The 20559-nt window shown below is 45.0% G+C and overlaps 1 protein-coding gene across 2 annotated transcripts in view; it reads left to right on the plus strand.

The window, feature by feature from the left end:
* SEL1L3 (SEL1L family member 3) overlaps positions 1–20559 on the plus strand; it is a 108188-nt gene that overhangs the window by 57598 nt on the left and 30031 nt on the right. For both annotated transcript variants that reach the window (XM_043438656.1, XM_043438657.1), the window contains exons 10-14: positions 2589–2800; positions 4380–4559; positions 13072–13191; positions 15067–15207; positions 19117–19179. In XM_043438656.1, the coding sequence (XP_043294591.1) occupies positions 2589–2800; positions 4380–4559; positions 13072–13191; positions 15067–15207; positions 19117–19179 (716 nt within the window). The remainder of the gene's footprint in view (positions 1–2588; positions 2801–4379; positions 4560–13071; positions 13192–15066; positions 15208–19116; positions 19180–20559) is intronic.

Raw genomic sequence — 20559 nt, forward strand, 5'->3', positions numbered from 1 at the left:
TGCTGCAGTATACACTGAATCACTGCAATAGGTTCTCACCCTGTCTAATGGTTGGATGGGATGGAATTCTCTCAACTCTGCAGAGAGAAAATTCAAAAGAAGAGCCCCAGACTCCTGATGGAAAAGGGTGTTATTATTCAGATCCATCCCAACAGATGAGCAGAGGAAAATGTTCAAGGATGTTCATTGGCATGTTGTTGGTTATAGCCAAACCACTGGAAGCAACCCAAGAGGCTAAAAATAGAGAACTGGTTGGACAAATAGCACTGCTATAGAATGCAATACTATTAAAAGTTTAGGAAGAATAAGCTTCTGACTGCTGTGGACAGGTATTTGTGGTATGCTGTTAATTTAAAAAAGAAAGTTGACAGATAAGCATAGGGAACTAGACTCAATATCTTGTAATAATCTATCATGGAAAAGAATCAGAACAAGAATATGTATGAGTCATTTTGTTCTACAGCTGATACTAACACAATGTTAAACTAATTTCAATAAAAAATATTCATAAGGGAAAAAAGTTGAGAGTTTGAATCTATAGGAACTTTTTGGAAAGAAAATATGTATGTATGTAGGCAGATAGATGTGTAATGAATTGTTATCTATGCTGAGGAAAAGTCTAGAAGTACATACAGCGAACTTTCAATAGTTTTCCTTTACAATTAAAGAATGACTGGGAGAGAGGGGACTTTTTATTTTATATAAACCTACATTGTTTGAGTCTCTCTCTTTTTTAATAACAAGCAGCTAATTCTTTAGAAATTAAAAAAAATACAGAAGGATGAGCAAAGTACATTTGTTCAGTGAGGTGGTTCTTTCAGCATTCATCTCTTGGGAGGGAGAGAGTAAAAGCTGATCCAAGGTGCTGCCTCTGAACAAGCTAAAGAGGGTGAGGGTGAGGAGTTTCAGGAGCCAGGAGATAGGACTACCTTAGCGCTGAGTGGAGGTGGTGGGTGGGTACCGTTCCCACAGCTTAGCAAGTGAAGGCACATGCCTCGCTGACAGGAGTGGTCAGCTCCCTAGGCGCTCAAAGGGATAGGCACCAGCTCATAATCAATGGCGTGGGCCTCACAGTTTCATCTGTTGGATTCCGCTGGCTTCTGTGATGCCAAGGCAGAGGCATCAACCTCTGCCAATGAACTGCCCTTCAGTCCGATCTCAAATCCTCCAGCGAGAGGTTTCCCGCAGTGGAAACTTATCTCTGTTCATGCCTTTTGTGAATTTTTTGTGAAAGTCGCTCAGCCGTGTCTGACTCTTTGCAACCCCATGGACTATACAGTCCATGGAATTCTCCAGGCCAGAATACTGGAGTGGGTGGCCTTTCCCTTCTCCAGGGGATCTTCCCAACCCAGGGGTCAAATCCAGGTCTCCCGCATTGCTTTGATGGCATGCTGGTAGAATGAGTCTCTCGTTGCCTCCTGGCAGTTGTAACATTTTAATGTGGGATAGATTGAAGAAGAGCAAAGAAAAATGTTGGACGTAATTCTTAGGGGAGAAAATTTTCGTTTTAAATAAGTTGACTGCATCTCTTTAAATGGAAGTAGTACCTGTGCAATCCTATGTGACGTTTTGTAACATAGCATCTAGTATATACACAGAGTAGAACTGTAAACATTCACTGGCTGATTAATAAATGAGAGATGAATAATGTAGATAGACTTTAAAGGACTGTGACAGATTATAAGGCCTTATAACTTGCCCGTTTGGACTTAGTTTATCAATTTACGGGAGGATTAGGTGAAAGGAAGTGCCATAGTTTAAAGCAATTGTATAGAGAGGTCTCTATCCATGGCAGTAAGGTACTTATTAAGACACCTGGTTGCCTATTATCAGGAAGAAGCTGGCGCGCAGCAAATAGGAATCTTTTTCTGTGACCTGCCAAGCTGGATTCTAGGCTTGACTCAGCCACTTGCCAGCTTTTGTAACTTTAGACAAGTTAGTTGACTTCTCCAGACTTCAGCCTCCTCATCTGAAAAATTAAGACCCTAATAATAGTACCTACCTCCTAAAATTGTTTGGATTACATGACATAATTTGCATAAGGCACTCAACCCAGTATTGGGCATTTCATAAGCCTTCAATAAAAGCTGACGTCCTTTTTGTTGTATTTAGAAACCCGCAAGGAAGACCGGAGGCAAAAGATGATAAGAAGGGACCTCAAAATAAGGTTATTGTGCTCAACTTTTTACAGCAGCACCTAGGATCTATTTCTGAGATAAAACACACTTTCCTTCAGAGTCTTAGAGGGAAAAAAAGTCTCTCTGGCAGTTTTGGTGGTTCTAACTTGGTGTGCGTTACACTGAGTAGATGATTCTCTTGAGGCATTCTCTCAGCTATAGAAAGCACATCCTTTCCCCCAGGATACTAGACTGTCATCTAGTGCCAAAGGAAAAGCTATTTACAGAATGACACCCTGGCATCCCCAACAGGTTTGATTTACTTCCCCGGAAGGTGGTATATTTCAAGGCACTGCAGGACCAGCAATATTAATAACTCAGGTGATTTAATTGGCTCTTCCCAGTTCTTTTTAAAGCCATGTCAATCCCATGGTAGTTAATTGTGTGTGCTGCGAATTGTGTTATTTACAGTGCCAAGGAACCAAAATGAATCTGTATTAGACTTCGGTGGGCGGATATTCGAGAAGGCTGTAAAGAGACTCTCCAGTGTTGATGGCCTTCACCAAATTAGCTCCATCGTCCCTTTTCTGATGGATGCCAGCTGCTGTGGATACCATAAAGCATCCTACTACCTCGCAGTCTTTTATGAAACTGGATTAACTGTACCTCGGGATCAGCTGCAGGTAGAGTATTTCATGTGTCCCAGGAATATCCATCACCTAGATTGTATTTGCAGAGTGGGGCCCTTGTGCCCCAGGTGGAACTGGACATATTCATGCTCCCTGGAGTCCTTTAAAATCTTTACACTCAAGAAAAACAGCTTAGGGCTGTGTTAAATACAGAATCCCCTGCTGGCGGTGAGTGAAAAAGTGCACTTTATCCATTTCTGGACACAGCATGGGGATACGATTGGTATACTAAGGAATAGTTTGTGCAGGGCTTATCAAAATCCTAGTCCTTCAAGAACAGGTGCTTCATACCCAATTCTTTTTTGTTGTTGTTGTTACCCAATTCTTGTAACTATTCTAGCTGTGGGCCCGTCATCCCATATGACTTTTTAGCTTAGTGGAATCATTTAGACCTCTAAGCAAAGGATTGTCACATTCAGCCTTCTACCATTAAAACAGGAGAAGGGAAAGGCATCCACTCCAGTATTCTTGCCTGGAGAATTCCATGGACGGAGGAGCCTGGAGGGCTACAGTCTATGGGATGGCAAAGATTCAGACACGACTGAGCTAATTGGACACTGTTAAAACAAAAGTCATACTAGACTGTTTTGTTTATGGTGTTGAATCCAAATTTCTTATGCAACTTGCTTAACATTTGGAATTGCATTTTTATAAGTGCTGCTAAATAATCCCTGATCACACAGTTTTTGTATTTGCACCCGGGATTTTTTATCCTGGATTTGCAGAGACTCAGACCGTTTAGACCCTCCTAGGTGGCTCCATATTCCTTTCACTTGATTTCTTTGTGTGTGTCTCTGGCTGTAGCTGCTGCTGCTGCTAAGTCACTTCAGTCATGTCCTGGCTGTAGCAGCTCATGACTGATGGCATGCTTTCCTAAGTCCCTGGGGCAGTAACCACCGAGGTGGAATAGAGTAGAAGACTTGAGCCCTGTTTCTGCCACAAAACGGCTGGTTGACCAAAGATATATGACTTCAACTCTCTGAGCCTCTATTTCCTCAATTCTCAAATGAGGTGGTTGGACCAGTCGACCTCTAAGGACCCTTCCCAACACTAACATTCTGAGAATGTGAGGTTGGAACGTCGCCCACCATTCAGATCATCTGACCATAGATGACGTAGCTGAAGTGGGCCAGCGTCCTTAGAACAGTTGGCGATACCCAAAGACATGCTGTGAGATAAGTCAGGGGAAGACCCCATCTTCACTGAGAGAAGAACAAAGGAATTTTCAGCTATTAGACATTGAGGACAGATAATCACAAGAAAGCTTTTATATGACTTTTCTGAAGTTTTTCATGTTTTTGTTTTGTTTTGTTTTTTGGCCACGCAGTGTGGCCCGCGGGATCTTAGTTCCCCAACCAGGGACAGAGCCCATGCGCCCTGCATTGGGAGTACAGAGTCTTAACCACTGGACCACCAGGGAAGTCCTATCTAAAGTTTTTTTAAAAGGCGTATTAACTTGTTTCCAGCATGACTAAGCTCATAGAATAGGGGTGGGTCCAGATGACCTTCCTATGTTAGAATTTTACCGCCCTTTTCTGTAATCTTGTGAACACTGTCTGTTTCTTCCTAACAGGGCATGTTGTATAGTTTGGTTGGAGGCCAGGGCAGTGAGAGACTGTCTTCGATGAATCTTGGGTACAAACATTACCAGGGTATTGATAACTACCCCTTGGACTGGGAGTTGTCCTATGCCTACTACAGCAACGTCGCGACCAAGACACCCCTTGACCAGCACACGCTTCAAGGAGATCAGGTACAAGAGAGAAACGGGTGGGAGTGGTTATGGCCCTGCTTACTAGGGCTTCCTGAACAATTTTATACAGTGTCTGCCTCTGTGGCTGGTTTATTCACTGGCCTTCAGAGTGCAAGCGTAATCCCATGCAGAGAGAAGCCCTCGTATATTCTCCAATTCATATTTCCTCACTGTGCTCTCAGGCTGAACGCAGGGACCATCCTACATCTGGGCATGAAGAGTTTTTCATGAGTGGGAAGACTGGTATGGGGAGGGGAGATACAGCCCGGGACAGACTTTGATTTTGAAAACCATGTGTACCAGAAACAGAGACATTTTGTCTTTGTTCCAAAATCATGTGACTTGGCAGGATCTAGAGATGTCAGGGGAGATTGAGTCAAATTAAGCGGGGCGCAGTAAGCCAAGGGCTGCTGTCAACACATCACAAGCAGCAGGGTTGCAGAGTCTACATATAAGAAAGCTCCATCCCGTCCTATGTTCCTGCTGCCCAGCACCTCGAGAAGCGTCTGCCCATCACATGAGCCACAGGGCTGCAGGTGACTGACAGCAGGCAGTCCATCCTGGTTTAAGGACTGGATGAGGGGCACTGACTCTAGCCTCTTATTTTGCAGGCTCACGTATCTTTTTGACTCGTTAGGCAAAGAAATCAGTGGCTAATATCTGCCTTCAAAACATGATGTGTTACACTGGACCAATTGATGGTTTGTTTTAGGAACCATGAATAAAAGGCTATAGGTAAAGATGATGCATGCATGCACTGTCTATTCAGTTGTGTCCGACTCTGCGACCTTATGGACTATAGCCCGCCAGGCTCCTTTGTCCATGGGATTCTCCAGGCAAGAGTATTGCAGTGGGTTGCCATGCCCTCCTCCAGGGGATCTTCTCAATCCAGGGATCAAACCCATGTCTCTTGACATCTCCTGCATTGGCAGGCAGGTTCTTTACCACTAGTGCCACCGGGGAAACCCAAGTAAAGGTGACAGTGTAAGAATAAAAAGAAAGCTGCCTTTAAATGACATAGATTTGCATCCAGCAGGAGTAAATTGTGATGTGGTTGACCTCTTGGCTTGTATTTTTCATAGCACTTGAGCTAGTTAAGTTGAGAAGTGCAAAGTAGACTGTACCAGGAGTTGACAATGTTTTTCCATATAAGGCCAGATAGTAAATATTTTAAACTCTGATTTTATAGTCACTATTTCAGCTACTCAGCTTCTGCCAAAGATAGTATATAAACCACTGGGGTGCCTGGGTTTGTGCAACCAAGGACAGTAGATTGCTGCATGGTCAGATGTGGCTCTGGTTGAAGCCATAAGCTCTTGATTTTCACCTTATGCTTGGTGAGCCTGGGGGATGGGTCAAGCTTGTGGAATCTTAGACAGAGCAGGCTAACTGGGAACAAGACCACTTACTGTTCCCCGTGCTGCTCCTCCATCACATTTAGAAACCCCTAGTGCAGAAAACGTGCGCTTTGATGATTGGGAATGAATGGTTTCCAGAAAAGAAACCTACAGTGGCCACTGTACAGTTATGAAATAAGTGACTCAAAGATACATGTTGTCAGTGAATATTAAACATGAATCAAGCTATAAAGTACCCAAAGGCTATCTGTATAGACATTCTAATTCCTTTAGAAGATAATGATTTCTCCTGAATAAACTTACACACTCATCATTATCATCTATATTCTCTCAGCATACATAGGCTATGGGCAAAATTTGACCTCAGTTTGACAGGAATTTTTTAATTTATTCATTTATAAAGTTTTTAAAGAATTATTCTGGAAACACATGCATAAAAAATTAGACCACCGAATAATATTGTTATTGTTCTGCTAAGCTTGAATGTGTTAATAATATCCTGTACGTATATACTTTTAGGAATTCTAATGCAGCATAAGTGAGCAAGGGGAGATGGTATGTTGCTAACAAGCTCCTTTTCTTTTGAAGATTTGGCCCATGAAGTGTTATGATTATGAAAGAAAATGTTTAATTGGTCAGAACCAGAGAAGATGAATAGAGAAGATCCATCTTGCAGCTGGAAAGTCGTATGATTAAGAATCACAGATACGAATTATACAGTTAGTTGTATCATAGCTCATTTTCTTAAGAGTGTGTAATTAATGGCTTCTTGAGAATTTTAGCAGGTGTCATATGTTGATTTAAATACCCTTTTGTTGAGAGATCTATTAATTCACCAGCAGCACATAACAAGGGGCTTCTCAGGTGGCAGAGTGGTAAAGGATCCTTGTGCTGATGCTAGGAGACACAGGGGACAAGGTTTCAATCCCTGGGTTGGGAAGATCCCCTGGAGAAGGAAATGGCAACCCACTCCAGGATCCTTGCCTGGAAAACTCCATGGACAGAGGAGCCTGGCAGGCCACAGTCCGTTGGGCCACAGAAAGTCAGACATGACTGAGCACACCCACACACAGCACATAAAAAATGAAGAGATCTGGAAAGCCAGACCTCTAACAAACCAAACATCCATCAGTAACTTCTTTCTTGATTCTTGTTTCATTTTTTATGTAACTTATGGTTCCCCTCACTTCTATATTAGTAATCTCTTTTCATGTCACTTCTGTATGATTTAGGGGGACTCTACTTCAGGTCAAAGAGAAAGAAGATACTAGCTGTTTTTGTGGCTTAATCACAAATGAGTTCCTATCATCCTTTTCGCCCTTCAGAATTTGCTCTTCTGAAAGGTTTGGTCCTCAGACTTTTGTGTCTACACCTTCTAGAGGGCCAGGGGTCTCACACATCCCTCCCTCCACATACTGATGATTCAGAAATCTGACTCTCAGGCTGAGCTCTTTCTTACAAACCCCCATTTTTGCAGATGCAGATATCACAAAGGCAACACACTCTTTCCTCCTCTCCATTCCCCACAAACTCCTCAACCCATGACACCCCTATCCTTGCCAGGAACTGGGGAGTCATCTTCAATCCCCCCATCATCCTAGCTGGGGTTATAATCCCCAGCAGCTTTACACGCCAACTTCTCTCTGCTCCCACTCCCATCCAATATACAGCCATAGCCTACAACTGTCCTTTACATCTCTCCGCTGAGCGACTCTGATGGCCTCCTTTTATGGTCTGAGTATGGCATGAATTGACCCCTAAGTCCATAGTTTGAAGCCCTCACCCCCGGGACCTCAGAAAAGGGCCCTAAATTAAGGAGACAGAACCTTTGAAGAGAGGAATGCGTTCAATCATGAGGTGACCCTCCTCCAGCGTGACTGGCATCCTTACAAGAAGAGGAGGTTAGGATGAAGCAGAGGGATGACCGTGTGAGGACACAAGTTAAGGAAAAGGGCCTTCAGAAGGAACTAAACCAGGACGTCCATGGCAGACTCTGAGCTTCCAATGCAGAGGGCACGGGTCTGATGCCTGGCCCGGGAACTAAGATCCCGCATGCCACGTGGCCAAAACAAACAGAAGAACTAAACCTGCCAGCCTCTTGATCTTGGACTGCCAGCCTCCAGAAGCCTGAGGAAGTTAATTTCTGTGGCTTAAGCTGTTCCGTCTGTGGCTTTTTGTTATGGCAGCAGCTCTGGCAAATAAATTTACCCCATAAGTGGCCTTTCTGTCACCAGTTTTGTCCCTTTCCATGTGCTCCCCACGGAGGCCAGAGAGGGCTGACGACAGGGGAAGTTCTCAACCTGGCTGCACCTCAGAGTCTCATGGGGGATCAGAGAACACCTCTGAGCTGGCTCCATCCCACATCTCATCATATTGACAGGGCGGGGTCCAGGCGTATAGTATGGGTATATATGTCTATGTGCATGTGTATATTTAAAACTTCTTCAGATGGTAGTAATGTGCAATCAGTGCTGAGAAATACTGACCCAAAGCACCAGCTCATCACTTGGCACAGGAGTCGTTCCTTGATCAGGTTTCTCTCTGCTTCTCCAGTCTCATCTCTCAGCAGTCCCTGCTTGGCCTGCCCACCCTGGAGATGCCAAGCTTTGGGTCACATCAGGCTGTCCATACCTCCTGATCCTGCTGGGTTTCCTCTGCCTGGCTTGCTTTCTCTATGCCCACCCCTCCTTTCCCCGTCTGCTGACCCCTCCTCCTCCTGGAACACTGGGCTCAGACATCACCTCCTCCTTGGATGTCCCCTTTGCCGCACACCTGGGCACCCAGGCACATCCTTGCCCTTGCTCGATGATGCTGGGTGCTGTGTACAGGGTCTGAGGACTGGCTATACTAGTAGACTGGGAGCCCCCCAAGACAAACACTTTGTCTGTTAACGTTGGTGATCACAATGCCCAGCCCTGTGCTTGAAATTTAGGTGGCACTCACTGTTGACTGACAGGATAGGATGCAGAGCAGCCAGAAATGGACACAAAGTGATCGCAGTGTTTTGTTGACTCTCTGATCCTTTCTCATGTGACCAGTGATCATTGTTGACAGCAAGCACCTAGGCACTTGGCTTTCAACTCTGCCTCCCTTGCAGTCAACACCCCTTCACCCTATTTGGGGAATCTTGGGTACTTGCTTCTGTGTCTGCATCTTTACACCTGATATTCTTCCATTCTTACTTTAAAAATCCTTAAAATGTTAAATTTCAACAAAGAAAACTTAGATCCCCGCATTGAGAGCCAAACATTGTAGCTGATTTTAAACACCCTAAGATCTGGGTTTCTCACATTGCCTCCTCCAGACCCTGAAGGAAGTGGTGGTTTAGGTGTAGACTCAAATTGCCCTGCTGCTGAGTCCCCGGGAGTGCTGGCTAAACCATTCTATTTCACGACTTCAGAGAAATGGGGGGCCACTAAGAACCTTTGCTCTCCAGGTTCAAAGTCCACTAAGTCCTTCACCCTCTTCACCCCTCCCTGCTCTCTGTTCCATCCTGCCTGTCCTGTGATTGATGGCAGACAGCTGGCATGATGTAGCCTGCAGGTGAGCAGAGAGAAAGGTGGCAAAGCGTATGAAGAGTCTGGGGACAGTGTGGAGACTTCTCTGATGCTGGGTCCAGGGACGTCTGAGGTTTGCAGAGTCTCTGGACACCAGACCTCCTCTCACCTGGTCAGCAGGTCTTAACCCTGCAGTATATGCTATGAACTGCTCATCCTGGAGACCTTGATTTTATAACACAGCAACAAAAAGAACCCTTCTCCCCCAGAAGTCGCAGAAGATCCCAGAACTGGTCAGTCTGGGACTCTGGACTCCTGCCAGCATCTCCCCAGCTCTGCCCCTAACCCTCACCCCCACCGGTCTTTCTCCACACCATAGCTTCTTCCAGGATTGGTCACTTTCCCATCTGAAGCATTATTATGTGTTCTCAAAATGTCTGGTGGATGAACAGTCTGACACTGCTCCCTTTTAGGGATTGTTCCTTCATCAGATGTCTTTGTGGATGGTTGACTTTCACGGAGGCCCTGGGTGTGTGGCCCTGACTGCTGCTGGTTGCCACTGTGGGGACCCCAGAGCTGTAAAGATGCAACTACCAGCCGGGGTGCGGCAGGCAATTGTGCAGCTTCAACGCCAGTTTGCCTGGATTCAGGTCCCAGGGCTGCTGTTCATAGGGTGTGAAATCTTGGGTAATTCCACTCACTTCTCTGTCTCTGCACATTTTTTCCCCAGTAAAGACTGCCATGTCACTCTCCACCTCACAGAGTTGATAGAATGAATAAATTAATCCATATGATGTGTGCTGAGTGGAGCCCAACACACAGCATGATGCTCTCAAATGTTTCCAGCCCTGACACTCCCTCCTCAGATCTGTCCCTTCCATCTTCAAAAGCATCAAACTCTCAGAAATTCACCCCCACAACGTAAGGCTCTGAGCTGTACAAAACTGCAAACACCAACAGGGGGTCTAATATTCTAAACTGCTGTCGGCCTTTTACGTGTTAGAATGAGTTCAGGACCTAAAACATGAGTTACCATTCTGGAGAGCTTCCCATATGCCAGATGCTCCGCTAAGATCTTCACAAACAATCTCATTTAATCCTCCTGCAACTTTGTGAGGTCAGTACAGGTATTGTTCCCATTTTACAAATGGGGCAACTGAGACTCGGAGAAGCCAAAGAACTTGCCCAAAGTCAAACAACAAGCAAGTAGTAGAGCCTAGATTTTAACTCTTTTTGTACACTCTCTAAGTGTTTGTAACTCTTTTGCACTATTAAAAATAATGGCTAGTAGGTAGAGTGCTTTTGATATAGCAGATACCATGCTACACTTCATTTTTATCGATGCAGAAGCTAAGACTCAGATAAAGTTAGTGGCCCAAGGCCTACAGTGGCGAGTTAGAATTCATATCCCCTTGGGGTGATTTGAAAGATCTGATGTCACCACCATGACACTATTAGATGGAATTCGTTATGTATAAGGGGAGATGGTGAACCAGACCCCCATCTGCTTCCTCTCAGATGCATAAGTCCTTTGCAGGGTGGTGAGGCTGGGTGAGAACTTTCTCACAGCCAGCTGTCCTGGGTCTGATTCATTAGTTTGAAGAACTTAGGTAAGTTGCTTAACCTTTCTGGGCCTCATTTTCCACATGTGTGAAATGGGGATATTGATAGTGACTGTCTTATGAGTTTGCAAAGATTCAGTGAGTCAGTCTGGACCAAGCAATCGGTCCCCACACACAGTCCTTGTTGGTGATTATGGTATGTTATCACTGCCAGAGAGTGGCAGAAACACCTAAGAGTATAAATTCTTGCAGCATAGAAACTTTGTCTTCCTGGGCTATGTCTTTCATTCAAGTACTATGAGAAAGTTAAGAAGGAAAAAGCAAAAGAAGAAAAAGAAGAAAATTAATCCCAAATCAAATACCCAACTCCCTAGTTGACCAAAAAAACCTCATAGCTGAGAATTCTATTATTTGAGCAGCCTGAGCTTCTACCCAATTCCAGGCTCATCGCAGATGACAGAGTATCCCCTGGAGTTTGAGCTGAAGCGCCTACTTATTGGCCTTGCAGTTAGCAAAGGATGAGATAGAGACCAGTGCCCAGACAGGATTCCAGAGCCTTCCCACTAGAGGGCGACATTGTCGGGGAGCCTGTCAGAAACTCTCTTTGGAGACAGGTCAACCTGGCTTCCAAGGCCCAATCTACAATGTGACCTTGTGTTCACGGTTTCACCCTGTGAGCCTCAGTTCTTTGCCTATAAATTGAGGACAGTGATATTTGGGCCTCAGTCCTGCAATGAGGATTAAGTGAAAAAAATGTTTGTTAAACACCCTGTACATGGTTTCAATCAAAGGTGGTGGCATCATTATTCTGGTTGTTGATATTTGCTGGGTGGTGTGTCAAGGTTAGACATCCAACAGGAATTGATACCTGTTGTGTTCTGAGTCCTAGCTCCATCCCCAAGTCTGCCCTCTACTGCCCCTGAGAGGGACCTCTGGTTGCATGGGGCTGCAGGCTAGAGCTTGTGAATCTGAGTCCTTCTCTCTTTTTAATTTTATATTGGAGTATAGTTGATTAACAATGTTGTGATAGTTTCAGGTGAAGAACAAAGGGACTCAGCCACACGTATACGTGTACCCGCTCCCCTCCAAACTCCTCTCCCATCCAGGCTGCCACATAACATTGAGCAGAGTTCTCTATGCCATACAGTAGGACCTTGTTGGTTATCCATTTTAAATACAGCCGTGTGTACATGTCTAACTCCTTCCCTTCACTGACAGAGGATCAGAAGGGAAATCAGGCCGAGCTCCTTGTTCTCTAAAGCTTCTTTCTCCCAGCCTCATCCAGAACCAATTTTTTCACCATCTGCTTGTGGCCTTGAAGCCCTTCCCAGGCCCTCTGGCACTAGATAGAGTCCATCATATATTAAATATAAGGGGAGACTGTGAAACAACAAGACTGTTTTTTTGGATAAAGAGCCAAAATTTATACATAAAAATGAGCCTTCTTTTCTTCAAAGGAGGCAGATACCTGGGAGGCTGTTTGCAAATTGGAAGCATTTTGTGAACTTTCCCCTTGGGTTCCTCCTTAGAACCTCTGGTGCATCCTTGCGCATGTACTCAGAGTTAATATGCCCTTTTCTTTTCAGAGCAGATTTCATTTTTGGAAATAGCCAAAAGATATTGGAGGCTGAGCCTGCTAAATAAAAAGGGTTAGTCATGCAGGATGATAGTAAAACATAATAATAAGGTTATGCTTAGAATTTATTGATTTACCTTTTTTGATGCCTTGTGTAATCTGGCCCTAAAACTGATGGCACAGAGATGGACTTCTGAGCTAGCTTGAGCAAAGGAAGAGAAAGCGGAGTGAATTTCATCTTCCCAAGGCAAATGCTTTGATAGGAACAAAAGTGCCCATTTAGATGCAAGGCGTGTGATCCATTCATTTAAAAAGAATGTGATCTTATGGCATTGTGGACACACCTCATATTTCCATTATTTGTGAGTTTTTATTGGAATAATTGCTGGTTTAAGAATAATGGCATGTCTTTTGCATGCCCAAATTATTTGGATATTTTCATTCTCCCTTCTCCCCTTCCTTTCTTCCCCCCTCCCTCCCTCCCTCCCTCCCTTCTTATATTCCTTCCTTCCCTTTTAGGCATATGTTGAAACAATTAGACTAAAAGATGATGAAATACTCAAGGTACAAACCAAAGAAGATGGAGATGTCTTTATGTGGCTGAAGCATGAAGCTACCCGAGGCAATGCGGCAGCTCAGGTAACAATGTGGTCCACTGTCTCGGAAACTTCCTCAGCCCTGATGGACCAGGTTACGCTGTGATAACAAGATATCCCAAGCCTAGTGACTTAACACAACACCAGTGTATTGCTGTTCACACTACTGGGGGTGCTGGCAGGGGCTGTGCTCGCATAGTTCTTCAGGAGCCCAAGCTAACAGAGGCGTCACCAAAATGTCTTTCCAAAGCCATTGCCTCAGGGCCACCCTGTGACATATCACAGCGGCTCCTGACGCTTCTGCTCAGATGGGGCACTTCTCGCATTTCATCGGCCAGAGCAAGTCAGTTGATCATTCTTTTTAAATAATTTTATTTGTTTATTTATTTCTGGTTTTGTTGGGTCTTTGTTGCTGCATGGGCTTTTCTCTAGTTGCCGAGAGTGAGGGCTACTCTCCAGTTGCGGTGTGCGTGCTTCTTATTGCCGTGGCTTCTCTTGTTGCAGAGCTTGGGCTCTAGGGCATGCCGGCTTCAATAGTTATGGTGCAGGGGCTTTGTTACTTCATGGCAGGTGGGATCTTACTGGCTCAGGGATCGAACCTGTGTCTCCTGCATTGGCAGGCAGATTCTTTACCACTGAGCCACCAGGGAAGCCCAGTTGGTCACTCTTGACATTGAGTGTAGTCAGACCTGCACCCATTGGAGAGAGAGTCACAGGGTTTATGATCAGTCCCCAAACTCCACCAGACATTCTAGTGCCTCAGATATATAGATATAATGATATAAATCATTTATATCAGGCAGTTCTTCAGGGTCTTTGTTTACCGTTGGCCAATTAGCTGGTTTCTTTTTTCGTACTTGACCTACCCTAGGACCCTCCCCTGTGTGTGTGACTGTTTCCAAGATGGATTGAGGCCGATGGGCTGGCCTTGGCATCACATATTATGGGGTGGTGCTTCCTCCTTTTTATCCCCAAGGAGCTTTCTGCACATGTGCAGTGTCTCTCTTGCCCCAAGAATGGGAAATATATGACCTCATGATCCTTTCCTCAAACAGGGTTTAGCCCCTCTCTTCCTGCCTTGTCTGTTATCTTAAGGTGTCCTCAGGAGACAAAGCCTGGCTATTTACCCTGTTTCTGTTATTTCTGTTTCAATATGCAAGCAGGAGGCTGGTTGTAAATATCTAACCAGCAGCCCACCTACCTCCTGTCTCAGGAAATGCAAACAGGAGGCCCGTTGTAAATGCCTAGCCTGGAGCCCATCTATCTCCTGCCTCATAGGGAGATGCCCTGATTGCCACAGATGTGCACAGGCATGCATGCCTTACACTGGGCCCAGAAGACAGACAGTGACTCCCAAAGGAGAGGGCGTTTCAAGAGAGGAGACGGTGTGGTTGTTGATCCATCAGCTCTGATGTGGGTATAGTACATTCATTCACATACACACACCCACATCCCCCTGACACACATCATTTGTGTTAATAACTTGTATTTAACCCATTACACCTTCAGGGCTCTGGTCCCCAGTAGAAAGATAGCATGTGTCTACCTAAGTCTTGGTTCTCAATATAAAAACATTTTAAACTAGGTTTGCCTTACCCTCTTTTAAAGTCACGTATGTTAAGTATTAGGGCTTTCCAGGTGGCTCAGTGGGTAAAGAATCCTCCTGTGATGCAGGAGACACAGGTTCAATCCCTGAGTCAGGAGGATTCCCTGGAGGAGGGCATGGCAACCCACTCCAGTATTTTTGCCTGGAGAATCCCATGGACAGAGGAGCCTGGTGGACTACAGTCCATGGGGTCGTGAAGAGTTGGATACAACTGAGCCACTACCCACGCGCATGTGCACATGTGCGCACACACACACGTATGTTAAGCATTTCACAGGAAAGTCATTGTTTTAAATTGCCACTGTCTTAAAGCAACGGTTGGCCCAGATGCTGTTCTGGGGCCAACAAGGCGTGGCCAAGAACCCGGAAGCGGCTATCGAGTGGTATGCCAAGGGTGCCCTGGAGACTGAGGACCCCGCGTTAATATACGACTACGCCATTGTGTTATTCAAGGTAAGAATCACTCGATTTGTGCTGAGGTTGCAAAATTCCTATCAGATTTCCTGAGCAGTTTCATGTAGGCGTGCAGGCAACCGGGGAGCCTGTAACCCAAGAGCCTCGGAATCTGCTTCTGTCAGGCTGGATGGAAAGGGGTATTTGCTGAAAAGGCAGAGTCAGAAGCAGTTCTCTGGTCTTGTTTGTAATCATTAGTCTTAGGTTTGGCACCTGGATTCTCTTGGCTTTTGCAAACACTGTGGCATTCTGGAGGAGACACTCTTATTTTATGGATTGGTACATAGCTGGCAGCCCCCAAAGGTGCTGCAAGTTCTCTTATCAGGCAGAGCTATTGTTGAATTACAGCTGAGATGAAGTGCATGTTTGGCTGGATCCCAACAGTCTCTCTGATCAAAACAAAGATCTTGGTTTTAAGCCAACAGGAGAGCAGGGGAATGGGTGAGAAGACCATTAGCCCAGGAGGCAGAAGGTGGAGTTCAAATCCCTCCTCTGCAACCAGCAGCTGCATCCTTGGACTTATCTGACCTCATGGGACACTGGTAATGACCACAGGTTGAGTGAAAGAACCTAAAGAAGGGACTCCAAGAACTGCAAAATGCTTTACAGAGTAACAGTAGTTTACTTCAATTGATGCAGTGCTTATTACCTGATGTACATTCAGTCTTCGAGACAACCTTGCAAAGATAGCTACCATGGTATATGATGATCTCTGTTTATGTGTGTGCTAAGAGAAGCTAAGAAAGGATTTGTAACTTACCCAAGGGTTTCCCAGATGGTGCTAGTGGTAAAGAACCGGCCTGCCAATGCAGGAGACTTAAGAGACATGGGTTCAACCCCTGGATTGGGAAGATCTCCTGGAGAAGGGCATGGGAACCCACTCCAGTATTCTTGCCTAAGGAGCCCCATAGACAGAGGAGCCTGGCAGGCTACAGTCCGTGGGGTTGCAAAGAGTTGGACACTACTGAAGCAACATAGCATGCATGTACACGTACAAGGTTGTACAACTGGTACATTTCAGACTTGGGATTGGGATCCAGACAGTCTGGCTTCAAAGTCTGTGCTCTTCACCGCTGAACACAGAGACGTCGATTCACCCACCTTGGAAAAATAGAAAGCTGTTGGCTCTACTAAGGAAAACCTCGGTGGCTTTGTCCAGGCCCAAAGGAGGCAGCTGCCCACAGACAGCAAGTATCTTCAAACAAGGACGTGGATGCACATGGCCGGGCTCATCTCCAGAACCACAGTTGTGGTCGCTCACAGATTACGCCTCTACGACTCTAGCTGCGACTCTAGCCCTCCAAGCCTTAAAACCTATTGGTTGTTACGGTTTCCAAGTTTAGAGCCCAGACTTTTTCTTTGTAGTTGTTAAATCAACATAGAAGTGGTTTGACTCTTAGCCATATGCCAATGTATTTGTGTATTTATGTAATACATGCCCATTCAGGGCTGACAAAACGCCAGGCTCTGCGCTAGATGGAGGGACATATGGTTGCGTGAGCCACGTTTCTGACCTCTGGGGCCTCAGACACAGTCCTCTGGGGAAGACAGGACTGAGACAGGTACAGAGGAGAGACACCGGTCCACCAGAGATGGGGCTGGTTATTGCCTGGAGTGCGGAGAAGATAAAGGCATGACTCAGGCATTATTTCTGCCTACCAGGAGCTTGAAATCTAGAGGCAGAGCCAAAGATATAAATATATGGCATGGGAGGTGACAAAATGTTTCTTCAGGGTCTGGTTTCTGACAACTGAAAGTTTTTTTGGTTTTCCTACATTCTAAGTTATCTCTGAGTGGGAGGAAGAAAACCCATTATCAACATCTCGAGAAAGATTTTTACCTCTGGCCAAAGGTGTCTTTAAGTGTTTTCAGTATAAAAAAAAACCCATGCAAAAAATGAACCTTCCAAACAGGAAGAAGGGCAGTGTGCACGTGGCTTATTGTTTTGTGTGGATATTTGGCTTACTGTATTCAAAAATGGTGCCACAATGATGGTTGTAGTTTTTCCAAGATGGTCGAGTCAGTCCCATTTTATATACACCTGAGGATGGAGCTTGGACTTTGACTCCAGCAACTGTCCTCCATGAGTTCATCCAGTGAATAGTCACCGAGCATTTGCTATGCATCAGGACTTCGTATTTTTCTTTTAACAGCTTCCAGTGCTACTCAGACTTCTGCAGAGTATATAGTCTTTGTGCAAGAAATCATCCCACTTCTGATTACATAATTACACTGGGAAATCCCTGGTCTAGAAATGAGAGTATCTTGAGGTCTGTTTGCAGATCTAACTAAGAGGCTTTGGGTTAGTCAGCCCCTGTGGGCCCCCGTTTTATTCCTTCCAAACAAAGAGGCTGGAGAAGATAAACTTTGAGTGCATCCAGGTTCTAACATTCTGTCATCCTGATTGTTCTGATGCTTTCTGCAAAGTACAAAAAGGTTATCTTATTGCCCCGTCTAGTTACTGCAAATAGCCTTCACGTCCTTTTCTCTTTCCTCTTCTTCTAATTAAACGAAGTAATGGTCCACTTCTGAAAAATAGTTTCATCTTGCATCCTGCTTCAGCTCATCGGTTTTTATTAAATAGGTAAGTTAAAGTCGAGTAGAAACTCAATGTATGTAATTTAACCTTTATTTGGATCCACCGTTTTACTTTGGGTCCTGGAACTCTAAGGACAGATTCTGCAGCATGTTGTTTTTGTATTCTGTAAGGAGACTGTGAATCATTTTACTTTCTCAGCATGGAAATGACAGTATACAGGAGAAAACACAGCGTGGCAGTTATAAACCTGAGCTCTGGAGCCTGGGTTCAAACCCTGCCTCTGTTCCGCATTCACTGTGTGCTTCTGGGTTGGTTCCTCAGATGAGAGTAATAGCAGCGCCATGGCTAGGGTCGGAAGGATTAGATATGGCAGGAGAGCTCCTGGCCCAGGGTAATTAATGCAGGGATGTTTGCTAGTGCTGTCTTCATTACTCGAGCTGAGTATTTAAATAGAGTTAATAGCTGTAGTCATTGCGAAGCCCTCTGACATTATATCACATGTGACCCTGTCAAGTGCTGAGTCTGAGACCAGGAGGACTCCATGGGGTGTGGGGGTCAAAGGCTCTAAGTGAGCTTGGAAGCATCAGGGTTTTCATCCAGCTCCTCTCACCTGCCATCTTCATGGTCAAAGCCATGTCGAGAGAGCCCTCAGCGACTCCTCCTGTCCCGCCCTTGGGCCCACCGTTTTCCCGCGCAGTCCCGCAGACACCCCAGAGTGGTCCCATGAAGTTCTGCTCTTATGACAAGAACCCCAAAGCCATTTCTCTCGCGATCCACAAACCGCGTCTGCTGGAAAAACTTGATTTTGCTGGAGGAAGCTTGTCGGTTGTCAGTGTCTGAAGGAACTGATTCTAAGGGATCCGATCTCTTTCACCGCTGACCTTCCAGCCTTTTCTGAAGCCACAAAGATCCACCTTGGGGACTCCCACGTGGAACTGGGATAACCGAGTTGTCCCAGCCTGATAAGTCTTGACTGTCCGACACAGATCAGGTGCTTTATCTGACTCACATGTTAGGTAATCTCCAGAAAAACACAACCAGAATGACCAAACTCATTTAACCTTATTCATGGCTTCTCCCAACCGCACCAGTGGATTGACGAGAGTGTGATTCACTTGATGATCAAATGGGGAATTTTGTATGATGCTAAACAGGAAGGGGGAGGTTTGTTGTCACTGTTCTGCAAATATACTCAAAATTATGATGATGATGTAATAGCTCTGCATATGGAAATCTTCAAGATTAGGTTTTTCTTTGGGAAGGCCTGGGCTTTAAGGATCTTCTGTTGAACACTGGCAAATCAGTGTGATGGTTTTGTGTGCATTCTGTGTTTATTTTTTTTTTTATCATTGCTCTTTTTTGTTGTTTAGGGTCAAGGAGTGAAAAAGAACAGACGGCTTGCCTTAGAGCTGATGAAGAAAGCAGCTTCCAAGGTAACACTTGTGCATATTGTCAGAGGGAAGCCTTTGCCTACACACACCCACCCATGTGTTCACAAGTCTAGGAGAGTGAATGGCTAGCCTTCCGAGGAAGATAGAAATGCAGTGGGGAGGGAGGGGTCGCTAGCATTGCAGCGATTAGTCATTTTTGAGCTACAACACATACACAGAAACCTGCACAATGGGGATGGCAAACTTCAAAAGGCGAACTCACTTTCCAGTCAATAGAATTCAGACGATGTTTGAAGGCTAAAATTATAATCAGGGGCTGCCCTAATAACAAGCAGCAGCAGGGGCTCCTTGAAACTGAATGGATATAAATGCCAATGAATTAGGAAAACCAAAAGCCTGATTCCTCTGAATCTTGAATCCTCTGGGTTAACTCTGTCATGCCCAGTGCTCATTTCCTTCTCTGTGCTTTAATAAAAGGACTGTTTATCAAGTTTATTGCTGGGTTTAGAAATTATTTTCTTTTTGTCACTATTTATTCTTCAAAGTAACCTTCAAGCCAACGAGTTTCAGTATTGCAGTGCAGAATGGAGGTTGTAATATTGCTTGTGAGGGGATACACCCACACACATACACACAAGCAGGGATGCACAACATATCCCTATGTGCAAACACACCCCCGCAATGCATGCACACTCATATGCACACTCACATATGCATGCATACATATTTGTAAATAAATGGGTTGGTAGAAACCACTGTAACTCTACAACCTAGATAGAGTCCTTTATAGCCCTTCAGGCTCTTGAATGTACCTTCATCCCAAGACTGCTAATATTTGCCCTAACTACAAAGATTCCTAAAGTAACCATGCCGATTTTCCTTCCTCGCACACTTTTTTTAGGAAGCTTAGAGAGTCTATTTTTCCTGTAGACTAGGAAGTTGGAGCATGTAGTCAGAGAGTCAAGAGGCTTTTTCTCCACCTGTGTGGTCTCAAGAGGGCACGTCACCCAGGAGACAGAATGGGCTGAAACACACGCAAGCTCCCAACCCTGACACAGACTATAGTGCAGAAATAAAAAAGCTGCTTAATGTTGGTCATTGAGGGCATAGTTCTAGAGCACCCTAAAGTGGGGCTTCCTGGCAGGTGTGAAATTTGCATCTCTTTAGCATGCTAGTGGTGAGTTGTCGTCTAAGGTGCTTTATTCGGAGCGTGCTTTTAGCAGAGCTGAGATGAATATTAGAGGAAATGCAGTTTTATAGCCTGGAGTACTCGCATTCTTAAGAGTGTTACATGATTCTCACTCATTCATTTGGCAAGGAGTTATTAAGCCCTTACTCTTTGTCAGGCACCATGGTGAAGCACAGAGTTTGATGTCTGGAATTAGCTAAAAGTCACTTGAAGGTAAATCTGCAGATACAGCT

Source organism: Cervus canadensis, chromosome 19, assembly GCF_019320065.1.
Source record: "Cervus canadensis isolate Bull #8, Minnesota chromosome 19, ASM1932006v1, whole genome shotgun sequence".
Taxonomy (NCBI): Eukaryota; Metazoa; Chordata; class Mammalia; order Artiodactyla; family Cervidae; genus Cervus; species Cervus canadensis.